This window comes from Gobio gobio (genome assembly GCF_949357685.1).
Source record: "Gobio gobio genome assembly, chromosome: 7".
Classification (NCBI taxonomy): domain Eukaryota; kingdom Metazoa; phylum Chordata; class Actinopteri; order Cypriniformes; family Gobionidae; genus Gobio; species Gobio gobio.
Genome location: NC_137103.1, coordinates 5,473,185 through 5,492,368, shown reverse-complemented (window position 1 = coordinate 5,492,368; position 19,184 = coordinate 5,473,185). Strand labels below are relative to the sequence as shown.

The following is a 19,184-nucleotide window of genomic DNA, read 5'->3' as shown; positions in this document are numbered from 1 at the left end:
CCATGTCTAAAAAGGGTACCATCAATGATCACTTGATCAGCAGAGTAAATGGTGTTGCTGTCAGTGATACTGGATATAAATGCCTGTGCATCTTCCAGCAATGTGGCTACGAAGACAGATTTCATGTTTGTGGTTTGAATTTCAGGCTTAAAAAAGGTGGGAGAGGACAGATAGTGAGCCATCAGCTTTTGGTGTCATTCTGCAAGCATTTTTAAAATGTTTTTGAAGTTGTGCGCATCATGCACAATCTTCTTGAAAACTTTGTGCTTCCCTTCAAATCTCATGGTCCAGAGATGTACCAATGGACCAAAGCACTTAATCAGGTGAGGATAGTGCTCAACGAAATGGTGTTTAGGGCGAAGCACAAAGTTAGGAAACACTTCCAGTAAGAGTTGTCTGTGATCAGCAATTTTGCAAGCAAAGTACTGTAATGTCGCATCATCAAACGAATGACATAGTGACAAATCAACTATGTCTTTTAAATCCCATCAAAATGTCCCAACATTTTTCACCCTCTGGGACAGCATGTCCAATTAGAACAGGCAATAATCTCAGCAAGGTGTGGTTCTCATGACCGTTTCCACCTATAGTGCCCCGTATTGAAGTTTTTGGGAATTGGATGTGGAAGGTCAGTCTTGTCAGAATGTTCATAAGGGTAGGACACAATTGCCTTATTGAGATCGTCCAAAGAAAAATATTTCTTTGTAGGGATGTGACGGTGAGGAAATTTCCCCACCGGTTAATTGATGTGTGACAACACCGGTAATACTGGTATCACCGGCGAAGGCTTTTAAATCACTAATTCTATCTAATCGAAAGTAACATGCACACGACCGCTCTGGATTGAAAACGCACCAGTGCGCACACACCGTGAATGACAGCTCGTCTGTAAATGCGCGCTCTGTGAGGCCATCAATCAGTTCCCTAGTTCAGTAGTCAGGGCACTGACCAAGCATTGATCAGTCTATGATTGAGATGCACGCCATGAATGAATAACAGTTCGTCCGTAAAGCCTTGTTTATACTCGGTGCGCGCGGCAAAAATAAATGCGCGCAGTCAGCGTAGCGCGGAGGCTCACACTGCGGAGCCAGGCGAAAGTAAACAATGCGCGCTCTGTGCGGCCGTGCACATTTTACTTTCGGTTTTGAATTAGCGCCAATTCGGCTGCGGGTTGCTTGAATTGTGGGTTCATTAGCCTATTATTTTTTAATGAAAAACACAACAACAAAACAAATGACAAACTCCCTTAAATAGGCGCTTTTACGTTTCGCTTTGAAACCAAATCTTCCGCGTTCATCTCAGTCAGCTCCTCACTCTTAAATCTGATGAATGACTCCTGCCGCTGCCGAGACTCACGGTCGGATCCTGCTTTATTAAGCAGAAACGTTCAGTTTTTATTTGTATTGTCTGTTCTCTAACTGAACTAAATTATTTTATTACTATAAAAAAATCTAAAAGACGGTGGGCGGTGCCACGGTGGGCAAGTGATGTAACCGGTGTTGAGTCTGGACACCGGTAACACCGGCAACACCGACTATCGTAGCAAGCCTATTTCTTTGAAATCAAAACTTTTAAGCAAAGTGCAATTTCAACCGGAACAATTCCTTCAAGCAAATCATGCAATATATCGGGTGGAAATCCTGTGATGGGATGGAAATAAGCAAGGCAGTCAGACAGGGCACAAGAACTCTTTACCCCATAATCAATATGATCTCCATCCGTTTGAAGTGCTTGGACTAAGGTATCATGGTTGTCTCTTGTCCTTAACTCACAGTTACCAGTGGTCACTTCTGAAGTCTGCATGTCTGTCTTGGAACTGAGGCAGAATCTGCAAACGTAGGAGGAATTGAAACTCTCTTTAAAGCCAGCCAAGCCATGCGCCGCAAGATTGTCTGCCACCACGGCAAAAACTGAACCCCTTACAGAGTCAACAAGAGACTCAATGTAAACACCTTCCACTTCAAGGGTCTTGAGGTCATTTAGTAAGGGTTCAAGAATCCTAGAATAGCCAAAAGGTCTCAAGTCATTGGAATTGCATAAAAGCGCAAGTTGTATAGTGTGAAGTGCAGAGCGAAACTTAGCTGGAATGTTAGCTAATGTCCAATACACTGCGCACACTTTGTGAATTTTGCGAGAAGTACCCAGAGGATTTGAAACCTCAAAATCATCAATGTAAAGTATGAGAACAAACTTTAGTTTTTCATCTGAAAAGAGGGGATTTTCTTCACAATAAGTGCCATCCCAAAAAGATGAATAATGTCCATCTTGTGAAGGTGAAGTCTCCTGTACTTTTTCAAGTACATCTGTTTTTCTCAACAACTCCTGCAAACTGGAGAGAATTGGCACATACATGCAGGTGCGATTTGATTCAATGAAGTACTCAACAGGCTTCACAAATGGAAATTTGTGCTCAATGTACGTCTTCCTCCTTTTAGCAGTTGACAGAATTGCATGTTTAGTCGTAGATCTGTGAAGTACGTTATTCTCTGACACTGCCTCAACAATTTCATCAACAACTGATTCAGGGACGCAGCACTGGTTTTCAGTAAGTACTTTACTGACAGCAGCTTTGATCAAGGGCTGTGATAAATGAAAAAGTTGATCTAATTGTTCAACAATTTCTTGAACTGCTCTTTCAGACATGTAATATTGTTTGCAATTTGAGGAAAAAAGCTGCCAAATTGTGTTGAAGCTTGTCAATTAATTGACCAGTGTCTAACGCAGGTGGCTCCAAGACAGAATTACTTTCAGATACCTCATCTTCAGATCCACTGTTCTGCTGCTCAGAAACGTCACTTTTTACCATCATGTCATTATATTCCGAAGCATTGTGGTGCTCCCTCCATTTGTGTGAATTGAAGGTTGAGTAATTATTTGTTTGGAAATTACAATTTTGATACGGACAAGTCACCATTTCAAATTTTTTCAAATGACTTCGCAGGTGACAGAACATGTCCTGTTCCACAAACGGCTGCTTCAGTGTGCACAAAGGACAGTGGAATTCCCTAGACTTTTCACAGCCATGTGTCTCTTGCTTCTCAGGGTGAAACCTGGTCAAGTGTATCTTCAGGGAATTGTATGATTTGAATGTACACATGCAACCTTCATACAGACATGGTATAGGACAGATTGTTGAATGTACAAAATGGTAAAGTCTGTAATGTTTTAACAGACTTTGTCTGACAGAACAGACAAATGGGCACAGCTTGCACTTCAAGAGCATTACTGTGATCTTATTGAGAAATTCACATTTGAAAACGTGACAAGCACACCGCTTTGTCAGTCATTTTAACCTCAATTACGTGATTTCCTGACCTCTTGACTTTATATAATCGCCCATTTTGAATTCAAGGAGGAATTCGAGGGAATATTTATACCTTTCGCTTTAGTTTTTGCCACTTGAATGACAGTCCATGGAGTCAGTCAGTCTTCTCTGAACTGGGGGGAAAAAAATCATTTTCTACTGACACAACTGTAGGTTACTCACAGCATAATAAAAGAAATATGTCAGGTTGTAGTGCCTTTTTATTTGTTTGTTTTTTCCACGTGAATGACAGTCGATTTGGAGAACATCAGTTTTCTCACTGATAATGATCAAAAAATGCGCAGGACATGTTTGGCTATGCCAAAATGTGAGAAAACACAAATTTCAACTAATCTTCCACTGGCAAAACGGTGGTTTACTCACAGCATAATAAATACTGGAATATATTAGTTTGTATTACTTTTTTTTCAGTGTAAGTTAAATGTCGGTCGGTGGATGATAATGCAACTCCTCAGGGATATAAAAATTGCGCGTGACACGTTTGGCTATGCCAAAATGTGAGAACGCAAATTTCAACGAATCTTCCACTGGCTTACTCACAGCATAATAAATACTGGAATATTACATTTTATTTCGTTTTTTTCCGTGTAAATGTCGGCCGGAGGATGATGATAATGTAACAGTCAATATCAAAATTGCGCGTGACACGTTTGACTGAAAACGCCACAATGTGAAATAAACCCCCCACAAACATATGACGTTACATTTTCCACTGAAAAATCTGTGGTTTAATCAAAGCATAATATTAAGAAGAATATGTCAGCTTGTATTACCCATTTCTTAAGTTTGTCGTGTGAATGACGGTCGCTGGAGGATATTCAGTCAGTCTATTGACGGATAACTTGCGCGGGACACGCTTGTCTATGCCAAAATGTGGAAAACAAACAAATATAACGTTAAATTACTTTTTCACAACAAAAAAACCCACTTGTGTACACTAATCACATTAACTACTGCCACTTATAGATAAAAATATATAACGTTATCTTGAGTAAGTTAACTTAGGCAATGTCGCGTTAGCTCGTCTTAACTGACATGACACAAATTACCATAATTTAGCCAATCGGTCTTCTTGAGATGAACAGAAGAGTCACGACAATACAAAACGTTACCACATAATCAATATGATCGTACAAAAGTTTAAAAGTGCTCTAAACAGAATTAAATGAAGCAGTTTGCCGTGCTTACCATAACGTACCTGTTAATCATCGTCGCTATCCTCTGAACTTGGGAGTTCTTCGTCAGCGGTGTGGGGGAAGGGCAGATTAACGTTACACATGTTTAAATAAATTTGCGGGCTTTTCTGGTGCGTGAGGTAGAATGCCGTGATGAGTAAAAATATTTTTTTACAGTCTATGGTAAAAAATGACCTAAATGTAGGCTTCCAATGAAGCTTAAAACTTCAAATGTATTTATATATTTATTTATGTTAATTTAATTAACAATGAAAATATAAAAGTATATGCCTTATACTAAAGTAATTTCTTGAAACATATCATTTAAAAGAAATTAGAAACAATTGTGGTTTCTAATTTGCTTTTAAATGATTTATTAATTATTTTCAATCATAAACAAACTATTCAATTAATTAAATTCAACTTTAATCTTTGAGGTAAAATATCAATAGGTTATTCATAACTTGTTAAGTTTAAGTTCTCCTTAATGCATTGCAGTTTTTAAGTTAACATCACATTTTTTATTAAGTGAAATGAACTTTTTTTTTTAAATAAGTTAAATTAACTCATTTCATTTAGTGACTTTCAGTGTTAGGTTTTACAGTGTTGGGAATGAATAAAAGTAAAAACAGCTTGCCATAGCCCTCGAATAAAGGTTTTTCTAGTCGAGTAGTCGTTAATTTAAGCCATTAGTCGACTAATCGCATGCTTATATTAATAAACCATAACTCATAATCATGTGCCTTTAATTGCCACAGCCTAAAAAAACTATTTATTAATAATGTGTTCGGCTGCAGAGATGAAGTCGACGATGCTGACCAGGGCCGTGCAGAGAGTTCTTAAGAGGCAGGGGCTCAAATGTAAAAAAGGGGCAATATGTAAATATATATATATATATTAGGGGTGTAACGGTACACAAAACTGACGGTTCGGTACGTATCTCGGTTTTGAAGTCACGGTTCGGTACGGATTCGGTACAGCAGTTTTACAAAATTGCGTTTTATTAATTTTTATTCAACAGTGGTTTAATAAAAAAAAATTTGTCTGTCCTTAAATGAATTCAATTATAACTAAAAGTTTATAAAATGGAAGATTAAAAAAAATCTTAAAGATAATGCTGTAAACTATATAGGGAGCCCTTACATATTGCTATTAAAGATTAACAACAGAGCCCAAACTATTAGCCTAAATTCATTTGCTATTTATTTTTAGATATAATAATAAATTATAAAATTGTAAATCTATTTATTATTATTTTTTGATTTATTTGTTGAAATATAATCATTTAGTGGCTGTAATTTTCATGACAGGTTTATTTAAACATACATTAAATAAACAAGACATCACTAACAGGCTAAGTGGTATATAATGAATATATAGGCTAATATAGTGCATGTATTCAGTGAAAGAGTTAATCTCTCTAGTGAACTCACAGCTGTGGACACTGAATGACTTCTGAGGTAAATGTGATTCTACATGACATTGTTTGTTTATTGTCTTTCCGCGGTTGATATGAAACATATGATACGTTTCAGTAAGTTGTAATGTATCCTCAACATACCTTTAGATATTCATTTCTTTAGGAAGAGATGATCGCGTTCACTCGCGCTGCCGCTTGAAGTTGAACTGATACGCGTCTATCTGTCACGTCACATAATAGAGCGTTAAAACGGCATTTATCGTTTGAATTTCGTGATAAAATGGACTGAATACTTAATATGTTCGTGTGGGAACTCGGATTGAAGTGTGTTCCGCGCTTTAAACAAGCCGACTGTTAACTGTTATAGATTACATTCATAACCGTTCGGTACACGCGCGCACCCTACCGAAAGCCCGAAACGTTAGTTCGTCTGTCCATGTAGTTTTCAACCGATTTATGAATAAGAACAGAAAATTACCGCTCCACTTCACATGCCCAATGGAATTTGAACTTGCTTTGCCAGATTGGTTGGTGTATATGACAAACGGGCATTGGTGAATTGTGTAATACTTTAAAATATATAAAATATAGATTTGTAATTAAATCAACACATTAGCTCTGATTGTGGATGAAAAAAAATATTGGTTTACATTTTTCCCGTAAGGCCACATACTCTCTGAAAGGACCATATTTGGCTCGAGAGCCGCTTCCGAACAGAGGAAAATCAGCAATCAATCAAAACGCACGCAACCCATAGCAGCGTTATGGCAACGCCTCAACAGAAATTGTCCGACTTTTGAGCCGTTCGTTACTATTGTATACATTGTCATCAATGTCATGTTATAATAATCACATTTATTTAGTTTTATTGACCACGATATTATCATTGATATTTGTCTGAGAGGGGCACTTTTGATTCATTTTGAAAAAGGGCAGGGGCTCGAGCACCCAAAGCCACCCCCTCTGCACGTGCCTGATGCTGACTCATCTCCACAGCCGAAAACATTATCAGTAAATGATTCAGATGTTCAGACAGTCTCTTGTGTTTTTCATAACACATTCATAATCACGTCTGCCGGTGCGCTGTGGCTTTATGTCTACATTTGAGCTGATTAGGCTGTGGCGATTAAAGGCACATGATTATGAGTTATGGCTTATTAATATAAATGCTTGATTAGTCGACTAATGGCTTAAATGAACGACTACTAGTCGACTAGAAAAACCTTTAGTCGAGGGTTATGGCAACCTTTTTTTTTACTTTTATTTATACCCAAGATATGAATTCTTGATAAAGTTACATTTTTACTTGTGACAATGTTAATTTCTGATATCATGAATATGATTGTTACTATAGTAAGAGCCATTTTAGATATATGAGATTATATTGATTTCAGGAAGTGAATTTGAATGGCAGCCTATGATGACAATTCACTAGTGAAAATACAATTACAGATATCAAGAAATCATATCCTGTCAATGAATAGAAGTCCAAACGGCTTGCCATTGGTTCCTGGTATAGTTTACAAAAATAAGTGCAATAGTGAAAATCCCAAACGAATAATTTTTCAAGTAAAATTGAAGTAAACGCCTGCTTAAGTTGTCTTGTCAGATGTGCAATACACACATCTCAGTTAAAGTCTCAGTGTAGTGTGTTTCATGAGCCCTTCAATACTGAGGTGGAACCATTGGAAGTAGGGGTGCACCGATCCGACTTTTTCAGTCCCGATACCGATACCGATGCCTGGGCTTTGTGTATCTGTCGATACCCGATACCGATCCGATATATTGTTGAATTAATAATAAACTGTATATCTTCCACCTTATATCTTCCTTGAAGAGACTAAAGGCACCAGACTTTACTAACTAAACATAACTAAGACAAAATAACAGATGTATGTAAAGTGTTGAATTCTTATTTATTTAAAAAACAATTGTGCTTTCAAATCTAAAATAGAATGTAATCAAACTTCTTTAAATAAATAAAATGTAGCAGTGGAAACAAAAAACAGTTAAACATACAATAGTAATCTGACAGTTACCAAACATTTTTTACACTACAGATCATTGTTTTGGTATATAATCATATCAATATTAAAAAGTAGCATTACAAATTAACAAATAGTCTTAATTTTCTGCCATATGCAATTTAATAAAAATTTTCAGCTAGCTAATAACAACTTTGTTCTGGTTTCACCTCACTCCAGATTAAATGATAGTAGGCTAGGCCTATTTATTTTACTACACATTGTCAACAGAAATAAGATGAAATACTGTCGATAATTAAAAATAATTCTTACTACCCACTCTTGCTTAATTGGGTAAGCACTTGTGTTCTCATTTCAGATGCGTTCTGAGTAAATTAATAAACTGAGTTCATGAGTTCAGTGTTGGACAGATCAGTTGTTCTAACCAGTCGTTAAAATGATTCGGTTCAAATGAGTCATCAGGTCACGAATCGGACATTAGCAGACGCGTTGTGTGTGAATCCCGTCTGTTAGAACATCGCAAAAGATGTCAACACAAAGAAAACACTTCATAACTGAATATAATTTGTCTCCCGCTTATTGAAAGTATGCTTTATGTCAGCTGGTCAGAGAAGAGTCAATGTTTTTTGAGCGCAATTCACACCCAGCGATATTTCAAGGACAAAATTGTCCGAATGTGTCACGTGCAACATGGTTTCGGTCTTCCGAGCTTTTGATTTGGATTAATATGTGAAATATGAGAGCGAACACTGATTATTTTGAAGACCCAGAGAGCGCGCGCGGGGGAGGAGCTCTCAGATCGGTCTCTCTGTCACTCAGTCACAAGCGCAGCATCTGTTCTACATCACTCGTAAATCACAATAACTCATCAAATTAGGCTTTGGCGGCCGTCAAAAAATGTTCAATGCAGGAAAAACCCTGACTTTGCAGTAATACCACCTCCCCTTGAAACATTTAAGTTACTTTGCAGACATTGCGAACTAGTTGGCGTGGCAAGCGTGAAATATCTCCTCCACACAGCCGAGTCTCTTCTAGCATGCGTCACACGTGAAGCTGACGAATGACGTCGGTTCTGCTGCGACGGAAAAAAACACCTGGATCGGCTTGTGGATCTGTTCATTTTTCCGATCCCCGATCCAGCTATTTTGTCAGTATCGCGGCCGATATCCGATCCTAATATCGGATCGGTGCACCCCTAATTGGAAGTAGGGATCGACCAATATGGATTTTGTTTCATCAGCTTTAGCCGATGAGCGATACGGGCTGCTGATTTTCTTGAGCTGATATTTGGAGCCGATACTGCTTTTGCTCCCTCAATTTACATCATAAAAATGACACCATGATCAGGATGATAACAATTTAAAATGTACAATTTAAAAAAGGAACATTTATTGAACTGAAGAAAACAATATTTAACAAATAGTAAAAACAGGTGAGGTAGAACAAGAAAAAAAAGAGTTCAGTGGTGAAAATAAATTCTGAAAATAAATATTTAAGCATAAATAAAATAATGACACTATTGCACACAGTATCAACAAGCAAGCAGCATAATAAAGTGCACACTGACTGTACTATACTTAATTTAAAACTATTTACAACCTAGTCATTTAATGGTTACACTCTAAAAAATGCTGGCTTAAAAATAACCCAAGTTGGGTTGAATATAGACTAACAGCAATTGGGTTGTTTTGACCCAGCGGTTGGGTTAAATGTTTGCTTAAAACAACCCAATTGCTGGTTTAAAACAACCCAATTAATGGGTTAGTCCATTTTCAACCCAACTTGGGTTATTTTTAAGCCAGCATTTTTTAGAGTGTAGGTGCACTTCACTTAATCTCTTGTAGAGCAACACCTTTTACCATCGTGTCAATTCTCAGTTGATTTTGATTAATATGCGCGAGGGAGAGCGAGACAATCTGAAGACGGTGAGAGCTGCCCTGTGGACGCCTGTCTGTAAATAATGCAGGGAAAGAAATATCGGCGAACGCAGCAGCCTTGTATCGGCCGATAAACGTAAAAATCGCAAATATCGGCCGATATATCGGCCCAACACTAATTGTAAGGTTTGGCTGTGAACTCAAACACCAAGCCGGAGCGCTAAACACAGAAGGAAAGCCTAGCGGATGGGATTGTGTTGTGTGTCAGGATTATTGACCCGCTCCTCCTGTGTCCTCAGGGGCAGGTGGATCACCCTGTGCTGGTCACCGAGCCGCCCTGTAACCCGCTGCACTGCAGACAGATGATGTCCGAGCTGCTGTTCGAGGGCTATGGAGTCCCGCGGGTGGCTTACGGCGTGGACAGCCTGTTCAGCTTCTACTGCAGCGGTGCTGGAGCAGATCCGGCCTCCACCGGCCTGGTGCTGTCCTCAGGGTATCACTGCTCACACGTGCTGCCCGTCATCAACGGCAGGTATCACTCTCTCTCTCTCTCTCTCTATCTCTCTATCTCTCTCTATCTCTCTCTCTCTCATGTAAAAGTGCTTTGGTTTCTTTTATAACAGTCTCAGCTTTCCAATGGTGGCGCTAATGGAAAAGTGGTCAACTTTACATTTCTGACTACTATGGTGATTGTGAGACACACAGAACACTTCGCTACATGATTTCATGGTGAAATGTTTTATTTTTCATGTTGATCGGGTTAATTTTGATCAAGAACAATGCACTGTGGCTTTAATTCAGCGTGAGCAGCGCAGCAAAAATAGACTCTGTGCCGAAACGATCGCAGCACTGCTGCTTCTGCTCCTGCGGCGCGCCGCCTCTGCGTGCGGTGTGTGAACGCTCTGATCTGTTAACATGGGCGCTGAAAAAAAATTCTTTCTGCTTACACGTGCAGTGTGAAACCGGCCTCAGGGCTGTTTGGGCAGCAAAAGTGGGACCAACACAATATTAGAAAGGTGGTCATAATGTTAAGCCTGATTGGTGTATCATAATGCATATAGTGATTATGTATCTATATTTTCCATAGCATTCAGTTGGCACAGCATTGGGCAGGATGTGGAATAGTGTGTTTTGTCAATAAAAATAAATTGGCCTTTTTTAATCAAAGATATCGATTATAATCTTTAGTTGCAGCCCTAGAAATGAGGTCAAATAGTGATTAAATGTTCTGGATTCTTCCTCTGATATTCACTGGCTCTTGGTGAAATAATCTGTTTGTGTGGCTCTTGGCATGTGACCAAACGCGCACATCTTATTGGTTGGTCAGCTTTATGTGCAGTGCGATGGAGAATAGAAAAAAACGTCTCTCTTTAAAAAATCTGCCACATGCAAATGCTGGTGTTAGTCTGAACAGATGCATTGATGATTTTGAAATGATTGGTCTGAATTGCAGGCTGGATGCTGTGAATTGTAAGCGTGTGAATCTGGGTGGAGGTCAGGCGGCGTCATATCTTCAGCGGCTGCTGCAGCTGAAATACCCCGCCAACCAGACGGCCATCACCCTGAGCCGCATGGAGGAGCTTCTGCACCAGCACAGCTACATCGCTCTGGACTACCAGCAGGGTAAAACACACACACCGGCCTCAGACGTGTTACAGGACACAGCCGAGCCGCATTTCTGCCGGTTATTAGAAGAACAAGATTTCAACAGTTACAGCCGACGTTTCACCCTCTGGGGCTCTTCGGTCATTTCTGACCCGAATTCTTTAAAATAAAAAATGTAAAAAATTGTAGCTTCATCGGAATGGTCTGAAACTTGGTGACTTTATTGGTACTTGGTATATGAACACCCCAAAAAATTGGGGACAGGATTTAAAAGTTGAAGTGGTCGTAAAAAAATAGTCACACTCAGGACCTTCGGGTCAAAAATGACCCCCATAGGAAATTAATGGGAAATTGGCAAAAATATGAAAATACAGAGTTTTTTTGTGCATACAATCTACAAATCAGCCAGGATGCAGAAAAAAAGACTCAACAGTGAAGATCTCTAAAACATCAAGAGTGCAAAACAGACAAAAAAACACACGCACAAAAACACAATAGCTTTTGGAATGGCACGTGTTAATTTGTGTGTGCGTGTGTTTTTGTGTGTATAAGTGTGTGTGTTTTTTTTTGGTCTGTTTTTCACTCTTGATGTTTTAGAGATTCACCCCTTCACTGTTCAGTCATTTTTTTCTGCATCCTGGCTGATTTGTAGATTGCATGCAAAAAAAAATGTTTTCATATTTTTGCCAATTTCCCATTAATTTCCTATGGGGGTCATATTTGACCTGAAGGTCCTGAGTGTGACTTTTTTATTTTATTTTACGACCACTTAGACTTTTCAAATCCTGTCTCCAATTTTTTGGGGTGTTCATATACCAAGTACCAATAAAGTCACCAAGTTTCGGACCATTCCGATGAAGCTATGATTTTAAAAAAAAAATATTATAAAACGCAAGATCCACTATAGTGGTAAAAATGTGCTATTGCGTGATAAAAATGCTCAATGTGTCCACCAGATGGCACTGATCACATTTTAAAAATTGCTTTCATTAGGCCTAGGCTTGACTCAAAATGAAATACAGCTTTAATAAAAAAATTTAAAAAATGATATATATACATTTTTTATTATATTCAATGGGAAAAAATGGGTCATAATTATTGCATAAATATAAATTATAAATCATAAAATTATCTCAAAACACCAAAAAAGAAAAGAAAAAATATTAATGAACAAAAATGTATTTCATTGATTTTACTCAAATCTTTTTTTATCTTAATCCTGAGTGTGACCCATAAATGAAGAACCCCAGAGGGTGAAACTGTTAACATTTCAATAACAAATTGGTGTAGAAACCTAGTTGATATAAAAACTGCAATTTAAATGTTGGTAGACATCTCTCGTGTTGATTGTCAAATTAATTTGATCACTTGATTATCAGAGCTGGATAACTGATATTCTAACTATAAACAAAACGCATATTAGCTCCAATTTTGCTTAAAATGTAAAGTTCATGTACAGTATTTGCACAGCAGGATAATTATTTACCAAAAATGTATGTTAAGAATCGTTTTGGGAAAAATTGAGAATGTTTATTCTTAATGATTGTTCTTTGCAATTGTATGGCTTACTATGTTTCATTAGAGCTTGTTAATCTTGAATATAACTTTGTTAATAAAATAAAAGTATTGAAAGTAATCTTCATAATCATTTTTAATATGGCAATACTGTCAAACAGATATTCTAACTATAAGCAAAAAACATATTAGCTCCAATTTTGGTTCAAATGTAAAGTTCATGTATTTGCACAGCAGGATAATTAGTTACCAAAAAAGTATGTTAAGAATCGTTTTGGGAATCGGATCGTTACTCCCAGAATCGGATCGAATCTTTAAGTGCCTTAAGATTCCCACCCCTATAAAACACACATATCGGCGTCAGACATGGCGGTTATTAGAAGAACAATATTTCAACAGTTACAGCCGACGTTTAAATGTTAACATTTCAATAACACATCGAATTATATCATTGAAGAGTTGATATGAAAACTGTCAATGTAAATGTTTGTAGACATCTCTCGAATGACTTTGATCACTTGATTATCAGAGCTGGATCACTGGCGCAGTCCGAGCTTCTACGAGCGGGAGGTCCACCGCGTGCAGCTGCCGTTCTCCGGGCGGGCGGCGGGCGTCTGCGTGAGCGCCGAGGAGAGGAACGAGAGGAAAGCACAGCAGCTCCGCCGACTGCAGGAGATCAACAGCCGCCGCAGGGAAGAGAAGCTGCAGGAGGACCAGAAGCGGCTGGAAGCGCTGCTGTCTGTGCAGGTACACGCGTGCTGAGAGACGAGCCGCCAGAGTCCTGCACGGGTGCGGGTAATATTGCTGAAACGGGTGAAAAACATCCTACTGTGTCAGATGCAGGTGCGGGTCGGGTCGGACAAGGGAGAAACACGGGTCTAAACACGGGTTTTAAACAGTCACGTGTAAACGAATATAGGCCTATATATAAACAATATATGCATGTATATTGTAGATGTGTTCCTAAAAATATGCATATACAAAAATATGCCTTGCCTGTATTCCAAGTTGATAAAATAATTTCAAATCCATATCAGTTTATCTGTGGCCGCGCGGCGCGCGCCCTCCCAGGAGAATCACAACCGCGCGCGCGATCTGCCTGCACTCGTCGAGATGGATCATGAGCAGTTGAAGAAAAGATAGCCGCAAATGTGGAAGTTCATCGCTGAGGAAGCACGCAGATAACTGTGGATAACAAAACCAAGCTCAAGCAGTTCTATCCAACAGTATTTGTGTTATGGTTCCTGAGTTTGGTCTCCTAATAACACTGTCTTAGTACATTAAGCCACGTTAAGTGTTTTTTTATAATGGTTTTCTATGGTAGGAAAACGTTTAATGTGTAATTATACGCGTTGCGTTCATATTCTGGGCTCATCTGATTTTTTGTACATAGTATACGTTATTAGTATTATGTTTACTGAGTTTGGTCTCTTAATAACAGTACATTAAGCCACGTTAAGCTCCCGGCAGAAGTTGTCCTTGTTTTAATGGTTGTGTAAAAACTTCTGTATGCTGGCAATAAACATTTTTGTAAGTGTGTCTATAATGTGACATGCTTAACTGATTTTATTGCGGGTGCGGGTCGGGTGTCGGTTCTATTTTAAGCGGGTCGGGTGCGGATTTTATTTAGTGCTGTTTTATTTAGTGCTGTTAAAACGGGTCGGATGCGGGTTTAAGCACTGCGGGTACGGGCGGGTGCGGGTTTTCAAAATCGGACCCGTGCAGGACTCTGGGAGCCGCTGCTGTAACTGTCCTGTTCCCGCCGGCTCACTGTAACTGTTCCCGCAGGAGCTGCTGGAGGACGGGGCTCTGGAGCTGTTCCACAGGAGTCTGGTGGAGCTCAACATGGACTCGGCAGAGGAGCTTCAGTCCTACATCCATAAACTCAGCATGAGTGTGGAGCAGCACAGGCTCATGAAGGCCGAGGTGTGTGGCACTCTTTGATTAACCTGTTAGCCCACACCGGTGAAAGCGGTGAAAGGCTGTTTAGTAGGGATGAGCGCAATGACTAGTCTAACCCTAGTAACTGCACACATGCCGGGCGACAAAATCGCAAATAAAAAGCTTGTTGTGTATTGACAACTATACATTATTTAGCCGTATTTTCATATCTTTAGGATGTTGATATAGCAACTGTTCAAGTGCAAAGTAAGTTTCATTCATAATGTTTCTCCTTTAATCCGATATAAAATGTCATACTGTATTGTCCCTCATAGCCGGTAGTATAACAAGCCTAAGCAAGCTTAAAGGGTTAGTTCACCCAAAAATGAAAATTCTGTCATTAATTACTTACCCTTATGTCGTTGGACACCCGTCAGACCTCCGTTCATCTTCAGACACAAATGAAGATATTTTAGTGTAAATCTGATGGCTCTGAAAGGCCTCCATTGGCACAATGGCACGGTTCACTCTCAAGACCCTTAAAAGGCACTAAAGACGTCGTTACAAAATCTCACTACAGTGGTTCTACAATAACTTTATAAAGCGACGAGAATAGTTTTTGTGCGCAAAAAAACCCTAAATAACGACTTACATAGTGATGACGATTTCAAAACACGGCCTCATGAAGCTTTGAAGCGTTATGAATCATTGAGTCGATTCAGCAGTTTGAATCGCCAAATTTCAGCAGTTTGGCGTTTGACACACGATCCGAATCATGATTCGACTCACTGATTCATAACGCTTCGAAGCTTCATGATGTTTTGAAATCGGTCATCATGATATAAGTCGTTATTTAGGGTTTTTTTGCGCACAAAAACTTTTCTCGTCACTTTATAAAGTTATTGTAGAACCACTGTAGTGAGATGGACTTTGTAACGACGTCTTTAGTGCCTTTTAAGGGTCTTGAGAGTGTAAAGTGCATTGAGCCAATGGAGGCCTTTCAGAGCATCAGATTTACACTAAAATATCTTCATTTGTGTCTGAAGATGAACGGAGGTCTGACGGGTGTCGAACGACATGAGGGGAAGTAATTAATGACAGAATATTCATTTCTGGGTGAACTAACCCTTTAACTGTTATTCTAGTTTGACATGACATGCAAGAAAACTGAAGTTTTGTGTAAGCGTTCACAATCCTCCCTCACCCGAGTGGAGATTTATCTGAAGCCTCCGCGAGCGCCAGAGAAAACCAACACATGCAAAACATGAGGTCAAATAAATGATTTTGTTTTGCTGCAGATATACACTCTTTTGAATTTATTCATTTCAAGATGTAATATTAACACGGTGGTAATTTAAACATAGATTTTGTAAAAAAATGTTTTAAAGCAAAACCCTAAATGTGCTAAATAATGTAAATGTAGTATTTTCCAAGTCGTCTAGCAGCAGCGCTAACATTTAATCGCACATCCCTAGCTCAGTGTCACACATTGCAGATGAAAACAGAAACAGGCTCACAGCTGATAATGCAGAGAAGCTTCACATTTCAAGTGTCTAGTTTAAAATAAGACCAGATTTCTGAATTTAGACCATAGAGTTTAAGAGCTGCAGACATTTTTATTTGGGTATGTCGTTTTCAGAAAATTATAGGGGAGCAAGTTAAGAGGTTAAAAAGTAAGGAATAATTGACGCCGGGCTGTTAAATTATAAAAAAAAAAATTCTGAGGTGGTACTACCACATCATTAGCAGGTATGCATTATTTTTCTAATAATTGAACGGCCTGTTGTCAATTATTTCACTTAGACTCTGGTTACCACACCTCAAAACATTGTTCAGATGTTCAGACTTTTGTCAGGTTTTTGTTAGAGAGGCACCGATTTTCTTGGCCGATTTTGATTTCCAATTTTTTTTTTTTACCTGCCGATTCAGATATAGACATAGACAAACAGAAATCTACTTTTATCCTATTGTTTACTGTATTTCTTTGCTTGGTCAGTGTCGCTGTGGGTTTTGGTTCTTCTGCTGTTGTTGCTGAAATAACTGAACTCGTTTGGCGGAGTGATATGGAGCTGTAATGCGGTCAAGACCTGCTGGAACTACTTTATCTGTGCGTTTCCCTGAAAATAACTGCACACCTTAGAACGTTCATCAGCCAATCAGATTCAAGCATTCAGCAGCCCTGTAGTATAAGTGAATATAATTATTAAAACATGATTTCAGTAATCATCTAAACAGAAATTAAGTCTTTTGTACAGTTGAACATGCTTGTATGTCCTCAGCTTTAAGGCCTGTTCACATTGAATGTCGATATTCAGTGCATAGAAACATTTTTGTATAAACATTTACATTACGCAAACATTTACACACTGCCAATATGGCATTTCTGCAAAGAAAAAATAACTAAACGAGACATCAGGAAAAATTAAAGGCAGTTTGAGAAATACTGTCATGATGTATAAATGCTGTATTTAACCGAATGCTACTTAATGATATCTAATAAGTATAATACATTTCTTATTTTTCTAAATTATCCCAATAGTTGTCGTCACACCAAAAAGAAAGCAATGTTTAAAAAAAAAAAAAGGTTGTGACATGAGAATTACTTTTTCTTTAATCTAGCACCAAAACCATTGTTTCTGGCAGAATGAGGGTGGATTTTTTTTGTGCAAAAAGTAACTTTATACATTAGCATCAAGGAATTATAAAGGCAAGCCATGAGCCCTTTTAAAGATGAAATGGTCTTTTGTGCTTTAGTTACTGAATCAGGCGGCAGAGGTGGAGCCGCCCGCTGATGAAGGGAATGAGATGGATCCAGATTTAAACGAGGAGAGCGACGAGCCCAGCAAAACTCCCAGTGCCAACCAGGTAATCATGAGGAAATCAATGAATGACGTCTTTACTCTTCATGAACACATCTGGACTCATGGCACTTGTGTTCTCATGTCCTCTATGATTTTACTCTTTATTTTCTCTGTGACAGCCGATGTTTAACCTGGCCGAGTATCATCAGCTGTTTGTGGGCACGGAGCGTCTGCGTGTGCCGGAGATCTTATTCCAGCCGTCCCTGATCGGAGAGGAGCAGATGGGCCTGATGGAGACCCTGCAGTTTGTTCTGGAGCAGTGAGTGATCAAATAAACTAACACTCTGTTACCCAACTAGGGTTGGGTACCGAACTCTGTACTTAAGGGCAGCGACCGAATTACGTCGGTCCTACCGATTCACATTAAATCAATCGGTGCCAAATTTCAGTACCTGAGAACACATCTGGTGATATAGACTAGTGTCTGTGAATATTAAACCGCAGAAAGACTATTTAAATACGAATCCTGTGTGTCTCTGGGAATGAATGGCGCAGACTCGCAGTTTAATTTACCTCACATTGAATCGTGTGTGACAGTCATGTGTTTCCATCTCTTACGAGGACATGAACTTCATCTCCAGAGCCGCTCTGAGAGTCACTTCATGAGCATTTTACTGTTTAATTTGAGAAACTACCGTCACATTCAGAAACTCAAAGATCTTCACTGCAACCCGTCAAAATAAAAGTTTGGTTTAACTTGACAAATATATTACTGTAGTACAGTAGAATTTAGATACGTCTCAGTGTAATAATAATACATTATCAAAACTGTATTTAAGTAATAAATCACATTTGTTCTTCCATATTTTAATTTTAACAGTATAACAGCACTTTGTTTGATAAAAACGTTTAATTAAATTAACAGATTAATTCAATTAATGTTTTACGTCTTCATTTGATTACCAGAAAATACACAACACAATTTGTGGGAAATCTTTTCATAGAAATAATTAAAAAAAAAGGTTATTTTTATCAATTCAGTTAATTAAGTAGCTAGAAGCTCACAAGTTCCTGCAGTCCAAGTCAAGTCTTTGTTCCATTTTTAGCAATATATTTTTTCAGCTAGTTGTTATAAATAACAGTGTATTGAACTATTAAAACAGATTACTTTTACTTTAAAATGGCCTAATAAAGCACACAAAATACTACTTAAATCATTACTATTACTTTCCAACTTTGTACAAAATTATGCCATTTGGAACCACCACAAGGGGGAAAAAGTGCTGTGTATTTTGAGCTATTTGAGTTGCCGTAGTTTGCTGTAGATCTCAAGCAATGCTGGATAATGTAGTCTTCCAGTGAGGGCCGGCGGTAACAACCTGTGTATAGACAAACGACACAACAACAGTTTCATCTGCATGTCTCGTATGTGGAAATGAGTCGGACAGGGTCATACATTGCATATGAAAGTGTTTGTGCAATCCAGATGCAAATTAACTTGGTAAATCATATGTTAGCATATAGCCTACTTTGGAGAAAAACACGAAAAGGACATGGAAATGTGTACTTTAAAATCCGCAGCTTCCCTTCAGATCAATTG

General features: G+C 38.6%; 1 protein-coding gene across 1 annotated transcript in view; it reads left to right on the top strand.

Annotated features, from left to right (window-relative positions):
- The window catches only part of actr5 (actin related protein 5), a 31,281-nt gene that overhangs the window by 6,885 nt on the left and 5,212 nt on the right, over positions 1–19,184 (top strand). Inside the window, exons 2-7 of the mRNA XM_079822583.1 lie at positions 10,082–10,314; positions 11,236–11,405; positions 13,432–13,649; positions 14,691–14,828; positions 17,538–17,648; positions 17,764–17,903. Of these exons, the coding sequence (XP_079678709.1) occupies positions 10,082–10,314; positions 11,236–11,405; positions 13,432–13,649; positions 14,691–14,828; positions 17,538–17,648; positions 17,764–17,903 (1,010 nt within the window). The remainder of the gene's footprint in view (positions 1–10,081; positions 10,315–11,235; positions 11,406–13,431; positions 13,650–14,690; positions 14,829–17,537; positions 17,649–17,763; positions 17,904–19,184) is intronic.